The sequence below is a fragment of the Triturus cristatus genome, chromosome 4_2 (genome assembly GCF_964204655.1).
Source record: "Triturus cristatus chromosome 4_2, aTriCri1.1, whole genome shotgun sequence".
NCBI classification, from domain to species: Eukaryota; Metazoa; Chordata; class Amphibia; order Caudata; family Salamandridae; genus Triturus; species Triturus cristatus.
Window position 1 is genome coordinate 762088076 of NC_140586.1, and position 19971 is coordinate 762108046.

The 19971-nt window shown below is 42.2% G+C and overlaps 1 protein-coding gene across 2 annotated transcripts in view; it reads left to right on the top strand.

Moving 5' to 3' along the window:
* LOC146835003 (spermatogenesis-associated protein 6-like) overlaps nucleotides 1-19971 on the top strand; it is a 352234-nt gene that overhangs the window by 86445 nt on the left and 245818 nt on the right. For both annotated transcript variants that reach the window (XM_085602664.1, XM_085602665.1), the window contains exons 2-3: nucleotides 215-286; nucleotides 2113-2394. In XM_085602664.1, the coding sequence (XP_085458790.1) occupies nucleotides 275-286; nucleotides 2113-2394 (294 nt within the window). In that variant the 5' untranslated portion in view covers nucleotides 215-274. The remainder of the gene's footprint in view (nucleotides 1-214; nucleotides 287-2112; nucleotides 2395-19971) is intronic.

Here is a 19971-nt window from a genome sequence, read left to right on the forward strand (position 1 = left end):
AATCATCTGTAATTGAATTGTCAGAAATGCAAATGTTATCTGTGTGACATTTAGTATTGCTGTACTGCCCTTTCTAATTATCTTTATTAAAGGCTGAGTCTAACAAAAGAGATGCTTGAAAATTAGAACTGGTTTGTTGCATCAGGTGACATTTATTTCCTGGGTAACTTTGTCTAGACCTTGATGTTTAATTATTGGCTTTTTTCACCTCAAGGGTTTTTGTGCAAAATTGGAACTGTCTACACTGTTCTGCATTACGGAGTGCCTGCTAAAGATGCAACAGCAGGTTGGTGTTTTTCTTTTTCCCCCTCTTTTTTATGTAAATACGTCTGCATTGCAATCGCATGAACAGGAACGTGACCACATTTTTGTTACTATGATGACCGCTTTTAAATGGGAGATTTTTGCCTGCTTAAGAATAGGTGTGAAAAATTCTCCATACCACACGTCAACCAGAAGATTTTCTAGGCGGTGTTAGAATGTTGACTTTGTCAGCTTATTCCCATGGTGGAGGGGTGTAGAATTCAGATAGCTACTGAGCATGTAACCTGTGGGATGTCTCCATGTGAGTACAGACTCCCTGTGGGACTGTACAAAACCAATAGGAAGACCAGGCTTTCCTCTCACGTATGAGCTATATTTGCTGATGCAAAATCCTCTGATGCGATATCCCTTGAGTTTAGCAGGGCACTAATCTCGCTCATCTCAGCTGCTTTGGTCCTAATTTTATGCATTGCTATCAAATCCTCCCTGTAGATGGTTACAGTTATTCCTTTCTGCAAACAAGGCATTGTCTTACATCTCCGAGAAGAAGCAGGCCTGAATCCCAACGAGATTGTGAATTGTTATCACCCTCCTGATTATGGACCGTTTTGTAGCCAGGTGGCTGGCCAAGAGGCTAGAAAATCTTGAAGTGTCACAATAATTTTTAAAATAACGTTGTTATGGCCTTGTCCATAATACTCTCGAGATTTATTTGCAGAACATTTTTTCTGCAGTGGTACTATTCTCAAAATAGCAATGACAATAAGCAGGTATAGCTTAAATATTCTTAACTCTTAAATGTGAAATGGCCCTGATATTTGGTTACTTGGGTCTGCCCCAGTCTCCTGGTGGCCTCTCTTACTCCACCTTCCCAACTGCCCAGTTTAGTCATTTAATTCTCTTTATAATGCATGTCTCCGCCAACCTCCAAACGATAGCCCTTCCTTCACCCTCATTGTTCATACAGCCCGGCATTCATCTTTTTTTCCAGTTGCGCTGTCCCCCTCACTGGGTGCTCAAAATTGAGATCACCAATTCTTTGAATATGGATTCTCTTGGATTCCATTTTCTCCACTTCTTCTAGAGGCATTCTTCCCATGTTCACTTAAAGGGGGGCGTAACTTAACTTGAACTCTCCAACACCCGCTCATTGTCATGGCAAACTACTGGACCATATCTTATGCCTCAGCTCCATAATAAGCACCCCCACCATCTTTTCATCTGACCATTTCATGTTTACTGTTCCTACCTTTGACACTTATGAAACCGCCCTATGCAGTTACCTAAACTTAAAATCTACTGAGTGACTTACCACCGTGGTACTGTCCATCAAATGCCCACTGGGATTCCTCCTTCCCCAAAAGCTTGCTCACTGCTCTCGTCAAGTACGCATGTAATGCCCCTCATCTGCCTTGTACCGCAGTACACCTTAAAGTCTGATACCCTCCCCTCCTGCTATCCGCATACTGAAAATCGATATTCAATCTCACCTTTGCGAATGGAGGACATCTTGCACACAATGGCTCTCAACCAGACGAAAGCCTCCTGCTCATAGTGTGTATGCACAGTCATCAACTGATTTGTATCCTTTTGTCTCAGCTCGACCCCTTCCTCAAGCATCTTCCTTAGGCAATGGCTCTCTACACTTTGCTCCTAAAGAAATCACTAATATGTGTGCTCCTTTAAGAGATTCTGAGTTATCCTTACTTCTCCCCTTAAGGTACCCATTTGAGAGGATTTGTGTATATATCTTTCACCACAAACTTGCTTAAGTTTCTGTTCTTTTTTATAGCTTATGCACGTTGTTACTCCAAGTTAAACCATTTTATTTTGACCTTGACTTTTCAGAATTATTTAAGTAAAGTGCATCAGTCAACACCAGCGGTAAGACTAGAGACAAAGGCTTCCCACAACGTGTCAAACCAGCTCCAGGAGAAAGAGACGTCGCCAAGAGCAAGAAGCTACGAGCAGGCCACGGTAGCCTCCAAATCGCGATCTCCATCTCCTTATACAAAAAGACGAATGTGTGAGCTGTCAGACGACGCCAGGCAACGACTAGCCCATTTAAATTTGGGTCCATATGAGTTCAAAAAAGAAACCGACTCTAAACCGCCATTTGTAGTAAGACATGTATGTGTCCCTTTCTCTAAACTGTCATGCTTTGATTGGGATTATTTCACTCTATGATTTGCTTTACAAAGGTAAAGATCAAAGATTACAGTTCAAGAGCCAGTCGATCCCAATTCAAACCTGAATAGGAAGCCATTTTTAAGTGTATATACTAATGCAAATATCAGTCTTGCCTTGGCCATGCAGGGCCTAGAGGATTCCCTGGTAAGATGTCAGGGGAGGGATCGATTTCAGGGCTGGATAGGTCATATATTCACCCCTGATGGATTGTCCCCTGCCATACAGCAATCCTGTCCAGGCTGCACGTTGCTGGCAGGTTGAGGTTATAGAGTGGCACGCTCGATCCCCTCATCCAGTCCAAGGGAAAGGGGCTGTAGTTGGATGTAATGGTCTGCTAAATGAAATCACTAGTCCATTTGTTGTGCCAGGTTTCCTATGATCGTGTGTTGCTTCTTACTTCAGTAGCCCATGTGCATGTGAGCGTTTGCTGGCTCTAAGAACCAGACTCCCAGACTGGAAGGCAGAAGCAGGTGGAAAGAACTGTGGAGAAGAACTTGTTATTTTTCTCAGTGAGACACCCTAGATGAGACAGGTATGCCCAGATGTTAATCCCATTGCCCAATGTGCGCCTGAACTCAAGCTGCAGTCACTGATAATGACAAACAAGGCTGAAACCAATCTCTGGTTGGTTGTGTTTCTTTTCGGAGAGAACACTGCGATAACAGTTACGTATGGTTAGATACTTTAATTTTTTCTTTCTCTCAATCTCAGTTCATCCCCCTACTTCCTCATTCATCCCCACTTACCTTCCCCCTTACTCGTAGACAGAATAGTGATGAGCAGGAGAGGAGTGGCTTAAGCTGGCAATGGCGCTTGACATGGATAGAATGTGTGCAATACCTAGCAATGGTGCTTATAATTACAAACAAAGTAAATGCAGCTACTACTGGGGGTCTTCTCCTTTTCTTCTAAGCCTTGTCTGGATTTAGTTTTTTTCCCCCCATTGTGCATTTTGCTCGATCCTTTGATCACAAAGCCGGGCACCTATTAGAATATTGTAAGCTGGAAAAAAATCATGAAAGGTGCTTCTTTATGATAGTGGAGAGAAGAGGTGAAGCAGGAGGGTAGGAAGGTAGAGAGGAGCAGCTGAGGAGAGGGAGGAAAGGTGAAGAAGAAGAAAATACAGAGGTGCTATTGGCAACCTGGGCTCCCTAAAGTGTAAAAGTATCTACAGTGTGAGCCTTCATTAGACATACATGAGATGGACTTTGGGGGTTATTTAGAGCCCACCTTCCACACTTACTTCCAGCCAGGACATGAGTGACACAAAATGTTACCATGGCCTGTTACAGAGTGCCTCACTGTCCGTGGCACCTCCACAGAGCCCCCAAACTAAAAACGCATCAATGTTTTAACAAGATGTTCCTCTTTGCCAGTACCTGGAACCCCTCCCCCAGCCCTTGTGATCATTCGATCCTCCCTAGTTTTAGACTTCTGCTTTAGATTCACCGATAATCATTAATGAAGTCTTGCAGGCAATCAAGCAGCTGAAACCAGCTTAGGCCTCACGTTCGAACATCTTTTCAGCACATTGAACAAAAACCTTTGTCCCCAGGATAGTCACCTCATTGACTGAATTGTGTAATGGATTCTGTGAGGCCGGGTAGAGCACTACCTGGCTGTGCTCTTATACCAACCCTCATCATTGTTCATTCCAGATGCATTGATGAGCGCAAGAATCTGGGCAAACCGACCAGATGGGGATCTACTGGTGCTAATACATGCAGATCAGCCTGGTTTCATGCATGGTTGTAACTGCAGCGATAATACAAAGAAGGCAGCCTCGCGCTGATATTGCACAGCAGAGAGCGAGATGCTGTACTGATCTCTGTTGACTCTAAGAAAATGTTCAACAGAGACGTCTGGGGCACTATATTAGATGCCTTACAGGCATTCAGGGTCGGCAAGTGTTGAACCAAAAGCAAATGTTAGAGTGAATGTACACCTTACGGAGGATGTGGTCATTTGGGGGGTACTCTCCAGGGCTGCCCTTTCTACCCCCTGCTTTTCGCCCTCTTTCTAAAACAACAGCTTCAAAAGATCAAGTGAAATGAAGACCATAAATGGAGTCTAGTTGTGGCATGACATGTTCAAGGTCAAGCTTTCTATAATGTCATTCTGGTTAGTTTGATGAAACCTGCGTGCTCCTTACTCATAGCCAAGCTGAAGTCTTTCAAGCACTGTCTGGATTTCATATCAATCTGGGTAAAGCCAATTATTCATACTGGCCTGGGTGGGAGCCTGACTACTGACAACCATAGAGGTGCCCCCACCACCACCTTCTGTTTGATAACATTTGGCATTCATTTTATGGGTATTAGGTAAACCTCCAACTTACGAGTCTCTACTGTTGAGAGTATAGCAGCCCTCATTAAAACTGCCATCCTTATGTTCTTGTATGTTGTCACTGGTAGGGAGGGAGTATAGCTGGATTTAAAAATCCTATCCTTCCTAGAATTGTAACTTTCAGACTGTCCTTTACTTAAGAACTTTAGTGACATTATGTGGCTTCTGTGGTTTGTAATGCGTGTGTCTGGTGAGGGAAGACCCCTATACAGAGCTGGAAGACGTGTTAGGAATCCTAGTCGAGGTGGTCTTGGGGTCCTTCACCTACCAGTTCTCCCAGCTAAGAAACTTGATAGAGTGGAATGGGAGGAAATTGGATAAATGATGGTGTTTTATCAATCAGAATCTCAAACTGTTGCCTGGGCGAAGTCCCATGTGTTTCAAGAGTACATCAAGGAGAATATGTGTATCACTTCCTGTCACAAGTTCCTCTCGCAAGGTTTGGGATAGTGAAACTACTCTTAATTCGGGGATAAAGACTGAATGCCAGGAATTTACAGGTTTACATTTCAGTTTTTTGAGAGAGGTTGAGTGTAAAGAAGCTACAAGACCTATTTAGTGCCAGATTCACTCATTTGTAGTTATCATCGCAAACCAGCAGGAGTCATAACTGTGCACATCATATGAATATATAAAATACCTTGGCTACTTGGTTTCAGGAAAGTAATGTTGTGTTTCTTTAATCTCTACCCACTTGCCATCCTGCTTGTCTAGTACCAATGCATGTATACCACATTACTATGTGGAAATAAAAGCATTGAGGGTGCGAGTGTCAATGGAGGGCTAATATGAAGTACACGCATGACTTTCGATGACACATCTGCTCGCGTTTTGTTTTAACATAACTCAGTTAAATTGAAATATCTTTGTTGTAATCACTGAAAATCAACATCTATATTTACGATCACAGATTCTCAAACTTTGTAGTGTCTATCTACAGGCATTTTGTAATTTAATGCCAATTGTTATTCAAAAGGGCCCTTCAAAATATTTAAGCTTGTGAAAAGTGATGTGAACATATTCCTGAATCTGAGAAATTAAGACAACCGAGTTGCTATGCAGCACCCTCTCAGAGAGGAGAATCTGTACTGGCAACCTGGCTGACCCAACATCCCAAAATGCAGTGCAGAAAGCACCAAATGTAGAATATATGTGTTCAGATGGGAAGAGACAGAGTGGGGTAATGTCATTTCTGTACATCTTTCTTCATGCTCTTATAGCAATTTAGTGAATGTCGGAGTTGTTGATCCGGGTAAAGTGTTTCAAGACCAGAATAATCCTGATTTCATCAGGGTTTGCTGTGGTTCCTGCGCCCACTTCGGCTCTCAGAAGAACCACATCTGATATTGCTTTGCAGGCCTGATCTCCTGTCCAGGCTCTAACACATGTTCTTAAGTCTCTGAAGTCTCGCTCCTCAATACCTCAAAACAGTTGAACTTGATTCCCGGTTATCATTTTTTTTTCTAGATTCTTTTAACCTTTCAAGTTGAAAAAGATTTTGCATCTAGTCTTGGGAGATGTCCATCAACGCCAAGTCATGATAAGGAACATATATATATAGTTGCTATTCTGTTTGACAACATCTGGATTCCTGAATTCGCTAGAATTCACACATCCATCACAATTCACAGGAAAATCCTTCTGAAACCTTTTTCATAATTTAATTCATAAAGCATGTCAATGTAACATTAAAAAATTGTATCCATCAGTAGATAGCATAGGAATAATTTTCTCTCCAAGCTAATGGGGCCAAAGGTCCTTTAAGTTAATGAGATACCGTACTTGTGTTTTCATTAGCTTCCATGTGAGCTAGGTTGCTTTAAGGCAACAATGCTTCCTTCTGATGGAATTAATATCGGTTTTCATTTAAATTAGTTATCTGATTTATAATCCGTCTTCCCAGCAGAGGTGCCTTTCATGCCTGCTTGGAGAAAGGACCTTTCTTGATTGTTTTAACAAAACAAAAATTGGATGAGAAAGTGTAATCAGTTATGTTGCTTACCACACATGCTTAGGAAAATCTGAAGATTCCACAACATGACTGATTGAACTTTATATAAATGTAACTAGAATGCCAACAGGCCATTTCACTATAGGCGAGTTTGTTAATACACTCCTCATTAATATCCATATTGGCATACTTTATAGAGCATTTAACTGGCCATTAATCTATAAATTTGCAAGACCGTGCTATTTAGACTCAACCTTCAGGGTGAAATGGGTCGAGCTTCTCTGATAAATCACGTTCAGGTCATCTTATTTCTGGTCCCTAAAGTGCCATTCTCGTGGCTTTCCCATTGCCTACTGGTGGGGAATAGCTTTCTTTTCTGTCAAGTGTTAATAATATCATTGAAGATTCCCTCATAGAAAAGTAAGTTGCTTATTTTTAAGTGTCGTTTCTTAATTTATTTAGTTATCTTTATTAAATTTATAAGCGAAACTCCGCCTCCCAGTAATCCACTGGTTTGTACTTGGTCTCTGGGTTAAGACCCTACTGCATGCACAACGCTGTCAAAATAAGCTGCGCTAATGCGACTGGAATGTGTTTGGGCAAAAAGTGGATCGAGCTGCTTTGAACTGAAAGTGTAGATTTTCCTTTCTTTCCAATTAGAGCTGGGGTTCAATTGGTTCAAGGTTACCTGATCACTAGGGCTATTAAAATAGGGCTATTTATCTCGGGGATTCCAGGTAAAGGACGACAGGTTAAGGGTTTTGCCTGTTAGGGTCTGAAAAGGGCATAGGGCCAGAAACTCTGCATCTCCACCATAAGCATTTCAGGTAAGCAACCTCCCACTTACAAAATCTTTCTCAACTAATAATCCCTAAATCTCCACCTTCACAAATTGTACACCCCTAACACTTAGTAACTGTGACTAAAAAAAAATCTCCCTATCATCCATCTAACGTTTTGCAAAACAAAAACAACCAATACCCCAACACTACACAACCTATCATAAACAATATAACAATTCAACAACCACAACCCAAATAAGCTACAAACACAATGTCACTTGCCAGAAGGAAACTAAAAGTCAAGTGAAGGCGTGAATTTGTGATCACAAGGATCCCCATTCATACCTCCCCACCAAAACTCACCACACTCTACACAGATCACCAGACAACACCGCAATTACAACGCCACCGCCCACCAAAATCAGCCCACACACACATATCTCAAAGTGTCACTTTCTTTAAACAAACAACCTCCCATGCACCTTTACCAAAAGCCGCAAGCGCAGTAAACCTCTGTTAGACCTGGCGTCCTTGGCGTGGCTTTCCCCCTAATTTTTTGCCTTCAACCCTCCTGTTTGTTGGCTTTGTTTTTGCTAACTTTTAGACTCTGCACACTTTACCACTTCTAACCAGTGCAAAAGTGCTTGTGGACTCTCCTGAAAAGATGGCAGAATTGGCTTATACCCAATTGGCATATTTAATGTACTTGTAAACCCTAGTAACTCTGGCAATACCTGTGCCCAGGGCCTGTAAACTAAATGCTACTGTTATGCTCCTCCCCCCCCGAACATCGAGCGTACCGTGTAAACCTCTGACCTCGCGGAGAGGTGGTGGGGGCATACGACAAGAAATCAAAGCAAAGGCCCTTTGGGGATGGCTGACCGAGTGGTGGGGGCGACTTGAGAGAAATAACAGAGACGGACAGCCCGGACAGAACATGCGCCAGGCAGCAGGACTACAGTTCCCAGGTTACTCAGCTCGCCGTTACTGACGCCGATCACGTGGGCGTAACCCGGAAGCGGCTCCTGTTCAAAACGCCGCTTGGCGTTTCCTTCGCTGCTGGTTATTCCTGGATGCAGCCGAGAACTTCTAAGCAGCTATTCGATTCCCAGATCTACAGACCACCCGTGTAGGGTAAGGGTGCACCTGCACCATCGAGAACCTTGTGAGCCGACCGGCTCTCGTGACATTAACGCGGAAGAACGCGTTGCTCTTGGCAAAGTCGTACGCTACAGGCATTGCTCGTATTCCTGTGTGCTGAGTACCGGAAACATTGTAAACTAACTTGAAATACCAATGCAATTCTTAAGGGGGTTAGGGGATTAGGAACCAGTACCCCTGTTGAGGCATTGTAACCCTGTGATCAGAGCAACATTCATGGAGTTGAAAGACGTATTTTAACTCACCTTTCCTTGTATGCTTTAACAGGGGGTTTAAGAGGCGGCAGTCTGCTCTTCCCCTGTGACGAGAAGCACGGCATTGGCTCTGGTGTGTATGGTTACCGGGCGAGGCTGGGAGTTGTTGCATGGTTGAGCTGTGAAGGGTGCAAGTACTTACCAGGTCTCCTTTTCTCCATAGAAACCATAGTGGCATACAGAACCTATTATTGATTGTGTGAAGTCCAGGATGATTACACCTGGAGAACAAGAGTTTTATTGATTTACAGGTGTGTTAGATACGATATTCCAACAAGCTGGAGTCACCTCCATTGAGGGCCAGGAGGCTAATGTTTTAGTGTCTTTTTCTTTTCAGATCTCCCTCCCTGCTGTTCCCATCCTTTCCTTCCCCCGCTTGACCATCCCGCTCTCCTGTGCTTTAACAGCATTCAGGGTTGGGGCTGTCGAGAGGTGGACCCCTTTTGGCATCGATCCGCTCCCGAGGAATCTTCGAGGCAACAGCTACTAATAGGCATGCAGCACTGGCTGTGCCACCCACTTAAGTAGCACTTTAAGCACGTATCAGGCCTGCCATTTCAATCTGCTTGTGCAGTTTTAAGCTGCCATTTCGACCTGGCAAATAAACCCTTTGCCAATCCCAAACCTACTTTTAAATGCACACAAATCACCCCTAGGTTAGGCCGTGGACAGCCCAGAGGACGAGGTGCAATGTATTTAAAAAGTAGGAGATGTACTTTAAAGTTTTACATGTTCTGGTAGTAAAAAAACTCTTAAATTCGTTTTTCACTACTGCAAGGCCTGCCTCTTCTATAGAATAACATTGGAGTTCCCTTATTACATTCAATAAGCTGTAATTTCCAAATGGGAGCAGGTAACCAGTTCATTTTTTTTGTCTTAGTTGCAATTCTAAAAATGCCACTTTTTTGAAGTTGGTATTTTCCTGCCTCAGCCATTTTGTGCCAACAGCCTGTCTCTGGGTCACCTGACTGGGTGTAGCTGACAGTTGGGCTTTGTATATTTCTCCTAGCCAGTCACACACAATAGAGAGCTTAGGTGTGTCTGGATGGGCCATCACTGGCAGGTTGGGAGGGCAGAGCTTGACACACCCCTACTTATACTTGGACGGGCCGCATCCTGCCTCTACACAAAGGACTGCATGCCCCCCTGTAGTTAATCTGGAGCCAGAACAGGAAAGGCAGGATGCCTGGGGACTTCATAGGGAAACCTCTAGAAGCTTCTCCCACTATAAAGAAAGGCCCAAGTATAAATATTGAACCCCACACACCACCTTTTCAGTACATAGGTTAATGACAACATCAGAAGAATGAAAACACAACTCTGCATACTACAATGAAAATCAGGAGATGAAACAGACAAAAGCTCACTGCAGCACAATAACAGAGCCTACAAAAGTGACATCAGTATGACAAGAAGACACACACATAACTGAAACAGATTGCTCTTCTAAGGAACTCCTTAAAATTCTAACAGAATTCCACAATCCAGTATCTAATCACAGACGCACAATGATCACAATTCTTCTGTGACAAAAAACGCCACTGAATTGATCTAAAAAATTACAAAGATTGAAAGTCACGTGAAGGAGAACACACACAACACATGACATAATCGCCACAGAAAAAGACACTAATAATCATACAACAGTGAATACCCTCAGTACCTTATCACATAAAGATTTCCTCTATATATTTCATTGCAGCCTGACAGACCATCAGGGTCCCCTTCAGTCCCAGAGCCACCAAATCTTTAAAGATATCCTCCACTCAACCTGTGCAGGGGTGGTAGCCAAATGCCTACTCAACTAGTCCATGGAATTAGGTTCATTTCACCTGAACTCAAAAGTTCCTTAATAAAACCTCTCTTCAGAAAAAAAACATTGTCCTCTCTGACCCAGCAAACTACAGTCCCATATTAAATGGGCCATTCTAAGGAGAGAAAAAAATTGAGGGGCAAGTGTTTGCTCACCTGTTTAACGAACGTTATAGCTTACTGTTAGACCAACACCCCGGTTTCAGACCTGGCAGGGACACAGAGTCAGACATCATATCCATCTGGCATGATCTAAAACTCAAAGTGGGCGAAAATGGAGTTACTGCTTTATTACTTCTCAATTGCTCAGTTGCATTCGACACTGTCCACCACCGTATCCTACTGCAAAGAAATGGAATCCTTGACATTTCTTCAAAATGTATTGCTTTTTATTTCCACAGACAAAGTGTGGTCTACCTACTTTGTTTCACATCGCCTCCTCACACAGAACGCTGTGGTGTTCCTCAGGGGTCCATCATATCTCCTCTATTCATCAATATCTACCTAAACATGTTATGAAAGCTGATGAAATCGTACAACCTCGCCTGTTACAACTTTGAGGGGACACCAAAATCATTTAAACGTGGATATCCCTGAAGACCTCTACAATTCACAAAACAATGACTGCCTTCGTGCTATAAGCACATGGATGATGACTAGCCATCTAAAGCTCAATACCACAAAGAATGATTACGACCTTTGGAAGTAGCAAAACTACCAGCTTTCTTTCATAAGGACTAAGGAACTTGTAGCTCCTCCAATAACATCAACAGAAGGTAGAAACCCTGGAGTAACCAAGGATTTGTGCCTATCCTTGATAACGCTTGGTAATAACATCACAAAGAGTACCTTCTACACAATGAAAACAATGTCCTATCATCATACGTCATATACCATGCACACTAGTATAAACAGCAAGCCATCCTCACACTCCTCATCTCCAAGCTCGACCATGCCAGAAAGCTATACCATGGTGCACCGCTTTCATTGTATGCAAAATACAACTCATCCAAAATGATACTGCAAGGCTTCTTCTCTGCCTTCACCCAAGAGAATGCATGACTCCAGGCCTGCAATCACACCACTAGCTACATTCAGGTAGAAGGGCAAGGTTCAAGGCAGTCACTCTGTATTGTGTACAGAGCCTCCCAAGGAAAAGGACAGCTATTACCTACAAGTTAAATTCAAGCAATGCAAACCAAACAGAACTCTGTGCTCCAGTTTTCCATCATTTTTCGTCATACTGCTTTACCATAAGAAATCTGTAGGAGGCATGCTTTCTCAATACAAGCCGCCAAACAATGGAACTCACTACCAGCCAGCATAAGAAGCACCCAGAAGCATATACATTTCTGAATACAGTTGAAAACATGACTATGTCTTAGATACCTGCATTACCCACACCCTAGCAACTGAGCCAAAGAAACAGTTGCACCATCAAGCGCAATCCTCTGCTTACAATGACGAATTACAAACTACACAACCTGCTCTTGTTATGCAGGCAAGCAATGAAGATCTGACCTATGGTTCACAGTGGCATCATATAGTTATGTACATCCTCATATAACAGTTATGGCCCTCAATACTGAAATCATAATGCAGAGTGATCAGCAACAAGCTGTAATGTATGCCTCTTCAAATCACATAAGACATATATTCTATGAGGGTTGGCCATCACCAGCACTATACAGCGAAAAAAAACAGCCATCACCAAAAGAACAGGCATGTAGTAACTGATAGAGTAACAGAGAGATATGTCACTGCAAGGCCTGTCTGTTCCATAGAATAACATTGGAGTTCCCTTATTACATTCAATAAGCTGTAATTTCCAAATGGGAGCAGGTAACCAGTTTTCGAGTACTTTAACGTAGTCCACCACTGCATGTTGCAAACATCTTTACAATCTGACCACTTCTTTACAGCTCAAAGAGGCACTCTGCTATAGGATGATAAAAATGCCCACTCCAATAGATCTATGCACTTCGCTCTTCCTCCAGCCGTACCAGCTCATCATCACAACCATACACACAATCCTAGACAGGACAATCCAGTGCAAAATCGCTTTAACCTCTTTGACCTGATATCAGAAACAACACTGCTCCTCACCATCATAACAAAACCCTCGCTCAGCAAAGACTCCACTCCCAATTACACAAAGCCGTCCCTCCTAATTTTCGAATCATTAACAAAAATCATATTGTCAGAACTGGAAGAGGTCTAGCTGTCATGCATAAGCTGACTGTATCATAGAAATCAAAACCAAAGGAAATGATGGACGGAGTGTTGAACATTGCAAGCACTCACCCCCAGTCAACTGATCTGGGTTTAATCCATCACCGTTCTTTAGCCCGAGCGCCACCCCAGTTCGGGCTGGACTGTTCCCATGAGGCACAGGGTCAGACTGATTTGCATATGCCCATGTCTGAACTGGGGTGGCAGAGTGGGCTAAAGAACGGTGATGGATTAAACCCAGATCAGTTGACTGGGGGTGAGTGCTTGCAATGTTCAACACTCCGTCCATCATTTCCTTTGGTTTTTGCTTTGTATCATAGAAATACCATAAAGGCACCTACAGAGCTGTTCAAAGCTACCAGCATGCTGAAAAACATAAAACTGCTAGTCTGTCACTCACACTTCGCCACCCAACACACTGCTAGGCGCTGCGTCACATAACACGATAACAGCACTTTGGTGGGCATCACACACGACATGGAATCTTCCCACACAGTTTCAAAACAGAGTCAACATTCTGAAAACCACACACCTTACATAGTTTAGCGTTCTCCTCATGTAGGCAAGTGCTTCAGCGCCCACAAAGGGGTAGTAAGTGCTATTTAAGTGCTGCAATACAATACAATACTATTCAGAAAAAAGTGAAGAGGAAGCAAGGAGATTAAGTGAGCACAGGAGGCAAAGTGTGTGCAGGCACAGACTAGTGGAGGATGTGATGACGGGGAGAGAAAGGGAAGAATAATTCATATTTGTAAAGCGCAAACATATCATCACGTATGGTTTTCAAGGCGCAGGTGGTCGTCGGGGAGCTTAAGTGAGCTATTGCCTAGAGTCACATGATGAGCTTAGCTGCAGCCAGTGCCGGGGATCGAACCGTGAGCCCCACTCTCTGGGGTCTGCCGCTCTGTCCACTGTGCCACACCTCTCTTACTTGAGAATGGGGCACTGATGGCTAGGTGAAGTCTGGGAGCGAGCAGAAAACTAATGGTAACGATTTTGAGTGGCAGGTGCAGGGCCTCAAAAAGCAAGGCAAAACTGCTCTATAATCTTGGACCTCCTCAGTTCCTTCAATTTTATGTTAAGGCACCTGTTAGTCAAGATCTCCTAGCGTCTTAAGGGAGGGTGTTGTACCCTTTTCTTTGGAACTCACTCTTGGTTTTGAATGATATCCATTTTCTAGATCACGTCACAGGTTCATCTGGAGCACGTTATTAAATGTAATCTAAACTTTTTATGTCAGCCACTTTAAGTGACAAAGATCAGGCCCTTCCATGGCTGCTGTGCGTACATCCTTGGAGTGCCCCTTCAGTTCCTTCCAGAGCACACAAAGCAGTGTTCTAGCTCCATTAATCGTACTTGAAAGAAATTGACGTTCGGATTGAAAGCAGCAAGAGAGGATTTGAAAGGAGCGCAGAATATTTTATGGCAAGGAAGATTTCCTCTCCTAGAGAAATGATAATTTCAAGTAAGTTATCTTTGAAACAAGCTTCTCCTCGGGGTGGACGCTGTACAAAGTCCTGCGAATCATATGAAGAAAAGCAACCTTGAGGGGAGAAAAAGCTTTACAAATGCATCAGTATAAAAATGGCATCCTAAACCTGTTCGCTAAGCTTTCTGGGTTACGATTACCCCTGTTGAGACTTTGAAAATAGGGTCAGCATTGCCCTTTAAGCAAATAACGAAAAATAGCTGTTTTTTGTCTCTGTTTTGCAAGACATAGTCGTTTTATTTTTTGCATTCCTCCTGCTGCCTTTCCTATTCTTGCTGCTCCTATGTTTTGTCCCAAATCTGCGGTGAGCGAAATCGTATGTATGCCAGAGCCAGCGGCTGCATCTCTGGGAGCCTCACAATGCATTACCATTTTTCTTGCCTTCCAAAATCCCACTTGCTTAGTTTGTTTATGTCCCCAAGCAATTCCTTTGTATATAGAAATATTCTACTGCCGATAAGAATTGCTGCTCATTTCCTGACTTCTCTTGATGCAAATTCACAGATCCCTCTAGTTCCTCTCATTACACTAGCTCCTATGACTCTGTCCAAGAACCTTTTGGGCCCATTAGCTGTTCCTCGGTGCCACCCTCTTTGGTGGTGGTACCATACCATCACAACTCTTTCAATGAACACTTTCTTCATACTTCTCTTGAGACTGTACTCACTTCTACAGCCCCCCCCCCCCATTCAGCCTTAGACCCATGAATGTTAGTGACATACAGGAATCTTAGGGGTCCCGTCACCACAACACACACCGGTACACATCATTTTGCCTTACGTTACTGCGTGTACGGGTGATCTTCAATGGACCTTCAGTGCAGTCTTCGTCACACCTGGTCCCTTATAATGGCAAAATCATGTCTGGAACTTAGGCCCTCGCTTGACAATTTTGACCCTTTTCCCAGAAATGAAGCCTAAACACTTTAATTGAAGCCAGTGGCTCCACAGGGGGATGGGAGGGAATGAAATTAGGACTGATGATGTTTTAGCAAAGACTACTGGCAAGTATTCAACACATTACCACTTAGTTCTTGTATCACACACCAAACAAGCTGACAAACATGCTTACAGACCTCCTGCTCCTGTTTCCCCCATACATTGTAACTGTACTAACAGTACAGTTTATGAACTCAAGCTGCCGTGCAAGAGAAGCTTTCAAGCATAGGCCCCATTGCTGAACTAAAACTAGATTTTAGGCCAGATTTGCATATGTCCCCCTCATGTCTCCTTCCCAGGGGACTGTCTAAATAGGCAACAAGAAAGTTGTTGTTCAGAACTCGGCAGATTAGTCTATGACATCTGCAGGATCACATTTAGAATCCGCCTGTAGCCTAATTCTCAAAAGGCATAAGAAAGAATATAGGCGCTACACACAAATTAAATATCATACCGGTCACCTAAGATCCAGATAGAGAGCCAAGTCATTGGAAGGAGAATGGCTATGGCAAGTTGGGTTTGAAGAGAATGAGGAAATCTAGCTACCCCAGAACGTGACAGTCACTGGTTGGGGAGATTCTTGTAGGAGAATAAGGTAAATGTAAACCCCTCGAAATAGTAAAATGTGCTCTAAGGGAGAATCAAGACCGAAACACCAACAAAATTGGTTTCTGATTATTGAAGAATATGCCCACCAACTCATCACATTTCCAAAAAGGTGTGTCATTTATAATCTACACTGCCTTCATCTTGGCTGACTAAAACTGACCTCAAAGCCAAAAAGACCATTTAAAAAAATACTTTTCGAACAACCGCTGCTAAAGCCACTTCCATAACACAAGGTTAGCGGAGCACGTGACCACAGGAACACGAAGAACAATCACAGCATTTTAACAGCCCTTTTAAGAATTACGTTGTTGATTAAAGACAAAGACTGGCAGTCATCGCTTCTTAGAGCTGCAATAGAGAACAGATATTTGTCAGAGGCATCCAAACACCTTAAAAATGTTCTTCCTTTTAATGCAGCGTGGATGGTCCCTGCCTACCCTGGTTGCGATTTAGTCTATCCTTGACATTTAAAAAAAAATACTGTTCTGTACTTTCCCCCTGTACTCTTCAACCTATATGCTGTCAACTTCAAAATGCTATAAGTTCTCCTTGAAAATCAACAACTTGCTGGCACTGCTTTCCTGCTGGTGATGCAAGTCTGTGAGGACCTCTAACCTCTTGTATTCTGCAGTGGAAAGAAATAAACATTTTTTGGTAGATACTTCTAAGCACAGCTTCCTCCCCTTGAGAATATCTCCAGGTGCCAGACTGGATCTGTAAGATTTAAAGAGTATTCCTCCAATGCCCAGATGGCACTGTGCAGCCCCTTCACTCTGCCAGGAAATGACTATGGAGTAGCGTATAAGCGCCACCCCTACTCACCATTGTAAGTTGCTTTCTTCCCACGCCTTCATATGAGGATCCAGAGCTTCCTCCCTGTGTTTCACGTCAGTTGGTAAGTTTTTTTTCTTCAAATAATTTTTTTCCAGTGTGCAAGGGAACTGTGCCCCTCCTAAAACTAAGGGGCTTAAACCTTGTAGGAACTGTGGAAAACAGATGTCTGTGATAGACCCCCGCCAGTGGTGTTTGGCTTCGCTGCGACTAGTGTCCCTTTATGAATCTGAAGGTGATTGCGGAAGGTGAAGTGAAACTGAATGTCACCGAGCAACAAAGGAAGTCACAGAAATCCCACTCCTGCTCCTGATCATGGGGCTATTCTTGTGACCACTCCTCATCATGGTCTATATCTTGGAAGAAGTCAAAGTGGAATTGCAAGAAAGCAAACTGGACTCACTACATCCAGTCAGTGGCTGAGGTTAATTCAACAGATTATGCAACAGACTGAAGCCCTTAGAGCAGCATTGTTGCAAATCTATAGCACTCTCCTGGCTCACACCAGCGTGCTTTTGGACCCCTGGGATCCATGGATACCTATAGTTGGGTAACTGGTGGTAAGTAAAAAATCGAATACAAAAATATTATTTTTAGATAAGCTAAATAATCTCTAAACGTGCTTTGTAAACCTAACCCCTGTATTCTTATAAAAATTGTCACATATGACAGGTTTTCCAGCATTGTTTTTTTCTGCAGCTAAATTTAACAACCCATTCTTTTTTTGAAGTTTATTGTCAGTACACACACAATAATATAAAACGGAATCTGGAAACCACTGTTCACTGATAAACATGAAACCATTACCGTGAGCATACCTGCACAACCAAATAGTCTACTACAGGGAGCCTTTACAGATGAGACCAGCCGACAAATGGGAACTTATGTTAGTTCAGAGGCGAACTGAGGCAAGGGTATCAGCCATTATAAATCAAGAAACCTAAAACATAATACAGAAAACAAATGAAAAATACAGAACAATAATTTTACTAGGGCTGGAAAGACCTGCTTCTCCCTCGACATAAGCTATTCTGCTACAACCGTCTTAAATGGACTATAGGGATAACGTGCATTTTACTGAAGAGAAAATCATAGGTTTATACGAATGGATTGCTGTGAACCATCAGTCTGTTCAAGGGGAGTTGAGCATAGACCTGGAAAAATGGCACTAGACTTAAATACATAATTTGTAAGCAGTCCACCTACTAACCATTTATCCTCAATTGGCACAAAGCGTATTAATAGAAAACTCCAATGCATTTCTCCAAGGCTAGTGTGTCAGGAACTTAGACTTCAGGATTTGCTTTCATGTTGCCTAAAGAGTCCCCATATGTGTCCAAGATGCCAGTTTGATCATTGACCCTATGACTAATGTGTTCGCAGTAGGCAATTCGGAATAGTTCTGCTAATCATTGTTTAGAGGAGGCAGTTCCACTAATCTCCAGTGTTTTATTATGCATTTCCTGGGTGCTGGAAAGAAACTTACCAGACAGCTTTTATTATGAGACAAAGGTCTGTTGATATCCAACATACTGTGAAATAGGGCTCTGTGTACTGATGGGATAATATGGAGCCAACTAGCGTACTCCAAATGCCAATCCAGTATGGTGTAATGTTAAAGCAGGTCCACAGAATGCATAGTACGTTACGCCCTGATTGGTTATATCTCAAGCAGTCCGAATGCTGGAGAAGGCATGCCTATTGCAGGCTAAGGTGAGACCAGTACCAATTGTGCAGCTTCTTGAAATACATTCATTTAAGTTGTTTCTCTTATAAACCTGTTATGTGATTGCAATTTGGGCCAACCAGTCTTTAGGGTAATATGTGCTTTTTAATATATCCTGCTACTGTAATCCAGGCATATATTCAACATGTGAAGAGTATAAATGATTATTAATATTGTTTATAATCCTGACACCACAACTTTGAAATTACCCCCATTCCGATGCCCCTCCCCCCAACACATTTATAAACTGTTGAATAGGGGGTAGTGGTCGTCCGTAGAAAAGAGACATAGATGTTGTCACAAACATTGTGACAGTTGACAGACTTGCCATATGGTGGCTAGCTCTGGCCAAATTCAGTACACAAAGGTAGCATATGGGATCCATAAGTGAACAACTGGTCAAGAATTGAGATCTTCCTGGCTCTCTACTCCATCCAGTGGATCGATGATCCTCCAAGGAATATTTCATCCTTTTTGCATATGGGGACAGAATGGTGTACTAAGGGGTCAGTTCCACGTTTCTTGTGTTCGTTTTTTCAGCAGGCCAACAAGGCTCTATTCACGAGTGTGTCCAATGAAGGTGATAGTGATTTTTATAAATAGATTGGGGATAACCCCTCCGTATGTCATCTCGAGGAGGAGAAGCTGTAGTCCGATGTAGGCGATAGATCAATCGAATCACTGACAGAATATCGACGTCAAAAATACCGACGTCAAAAATATCGGAGCCGAAATATCGATGTCAAGAATATCGAAGTCCTATCTATATTATGGTAAAAACAAAAATATCGGAAACAAAATATCGTCAAAAATATCGTTGTTAAAAATATCGTTTTTTTAATGTTAAATAATGTAAAATAAAGTAAATCATACATATATTTAAAATAAACATAGTTAAAAATATGTTTAAAATTATAAGTAATACATATAATGTAAAAATAAATAAACATATACATATAAAATATAATATATATACTTAATAATATTTACAAGTAATTATTGTAATAACTTATAAATTGTTAAAAACATTTTATAAATTATAAATACATACATACACATACAACAATAATATAAATAAAAATATAAAAAATATATATAACACATTTTTTTTAAGATTGTTAAATTATACACTACATTAAAACAGTAAATATTGGATAGCATAGGGGTAAAAATTACTATTCCCACTCCAGAGACTGCAATAATAGGGAAAATGTTGTATAGCGGTAAAAGTTACTATTCCAACTCCAGAGAGTGCAATAGTAGGGAAAGTGTTGGATAGGGTAGAGGTTAAAATTACTATTCCAACTCCAGAGAGTGCAACAGTAGGGAAAGTTTGGATAGCATAGGGGTTAAAATTACTATTCCAACTCCAGAGAGTGCAACAAT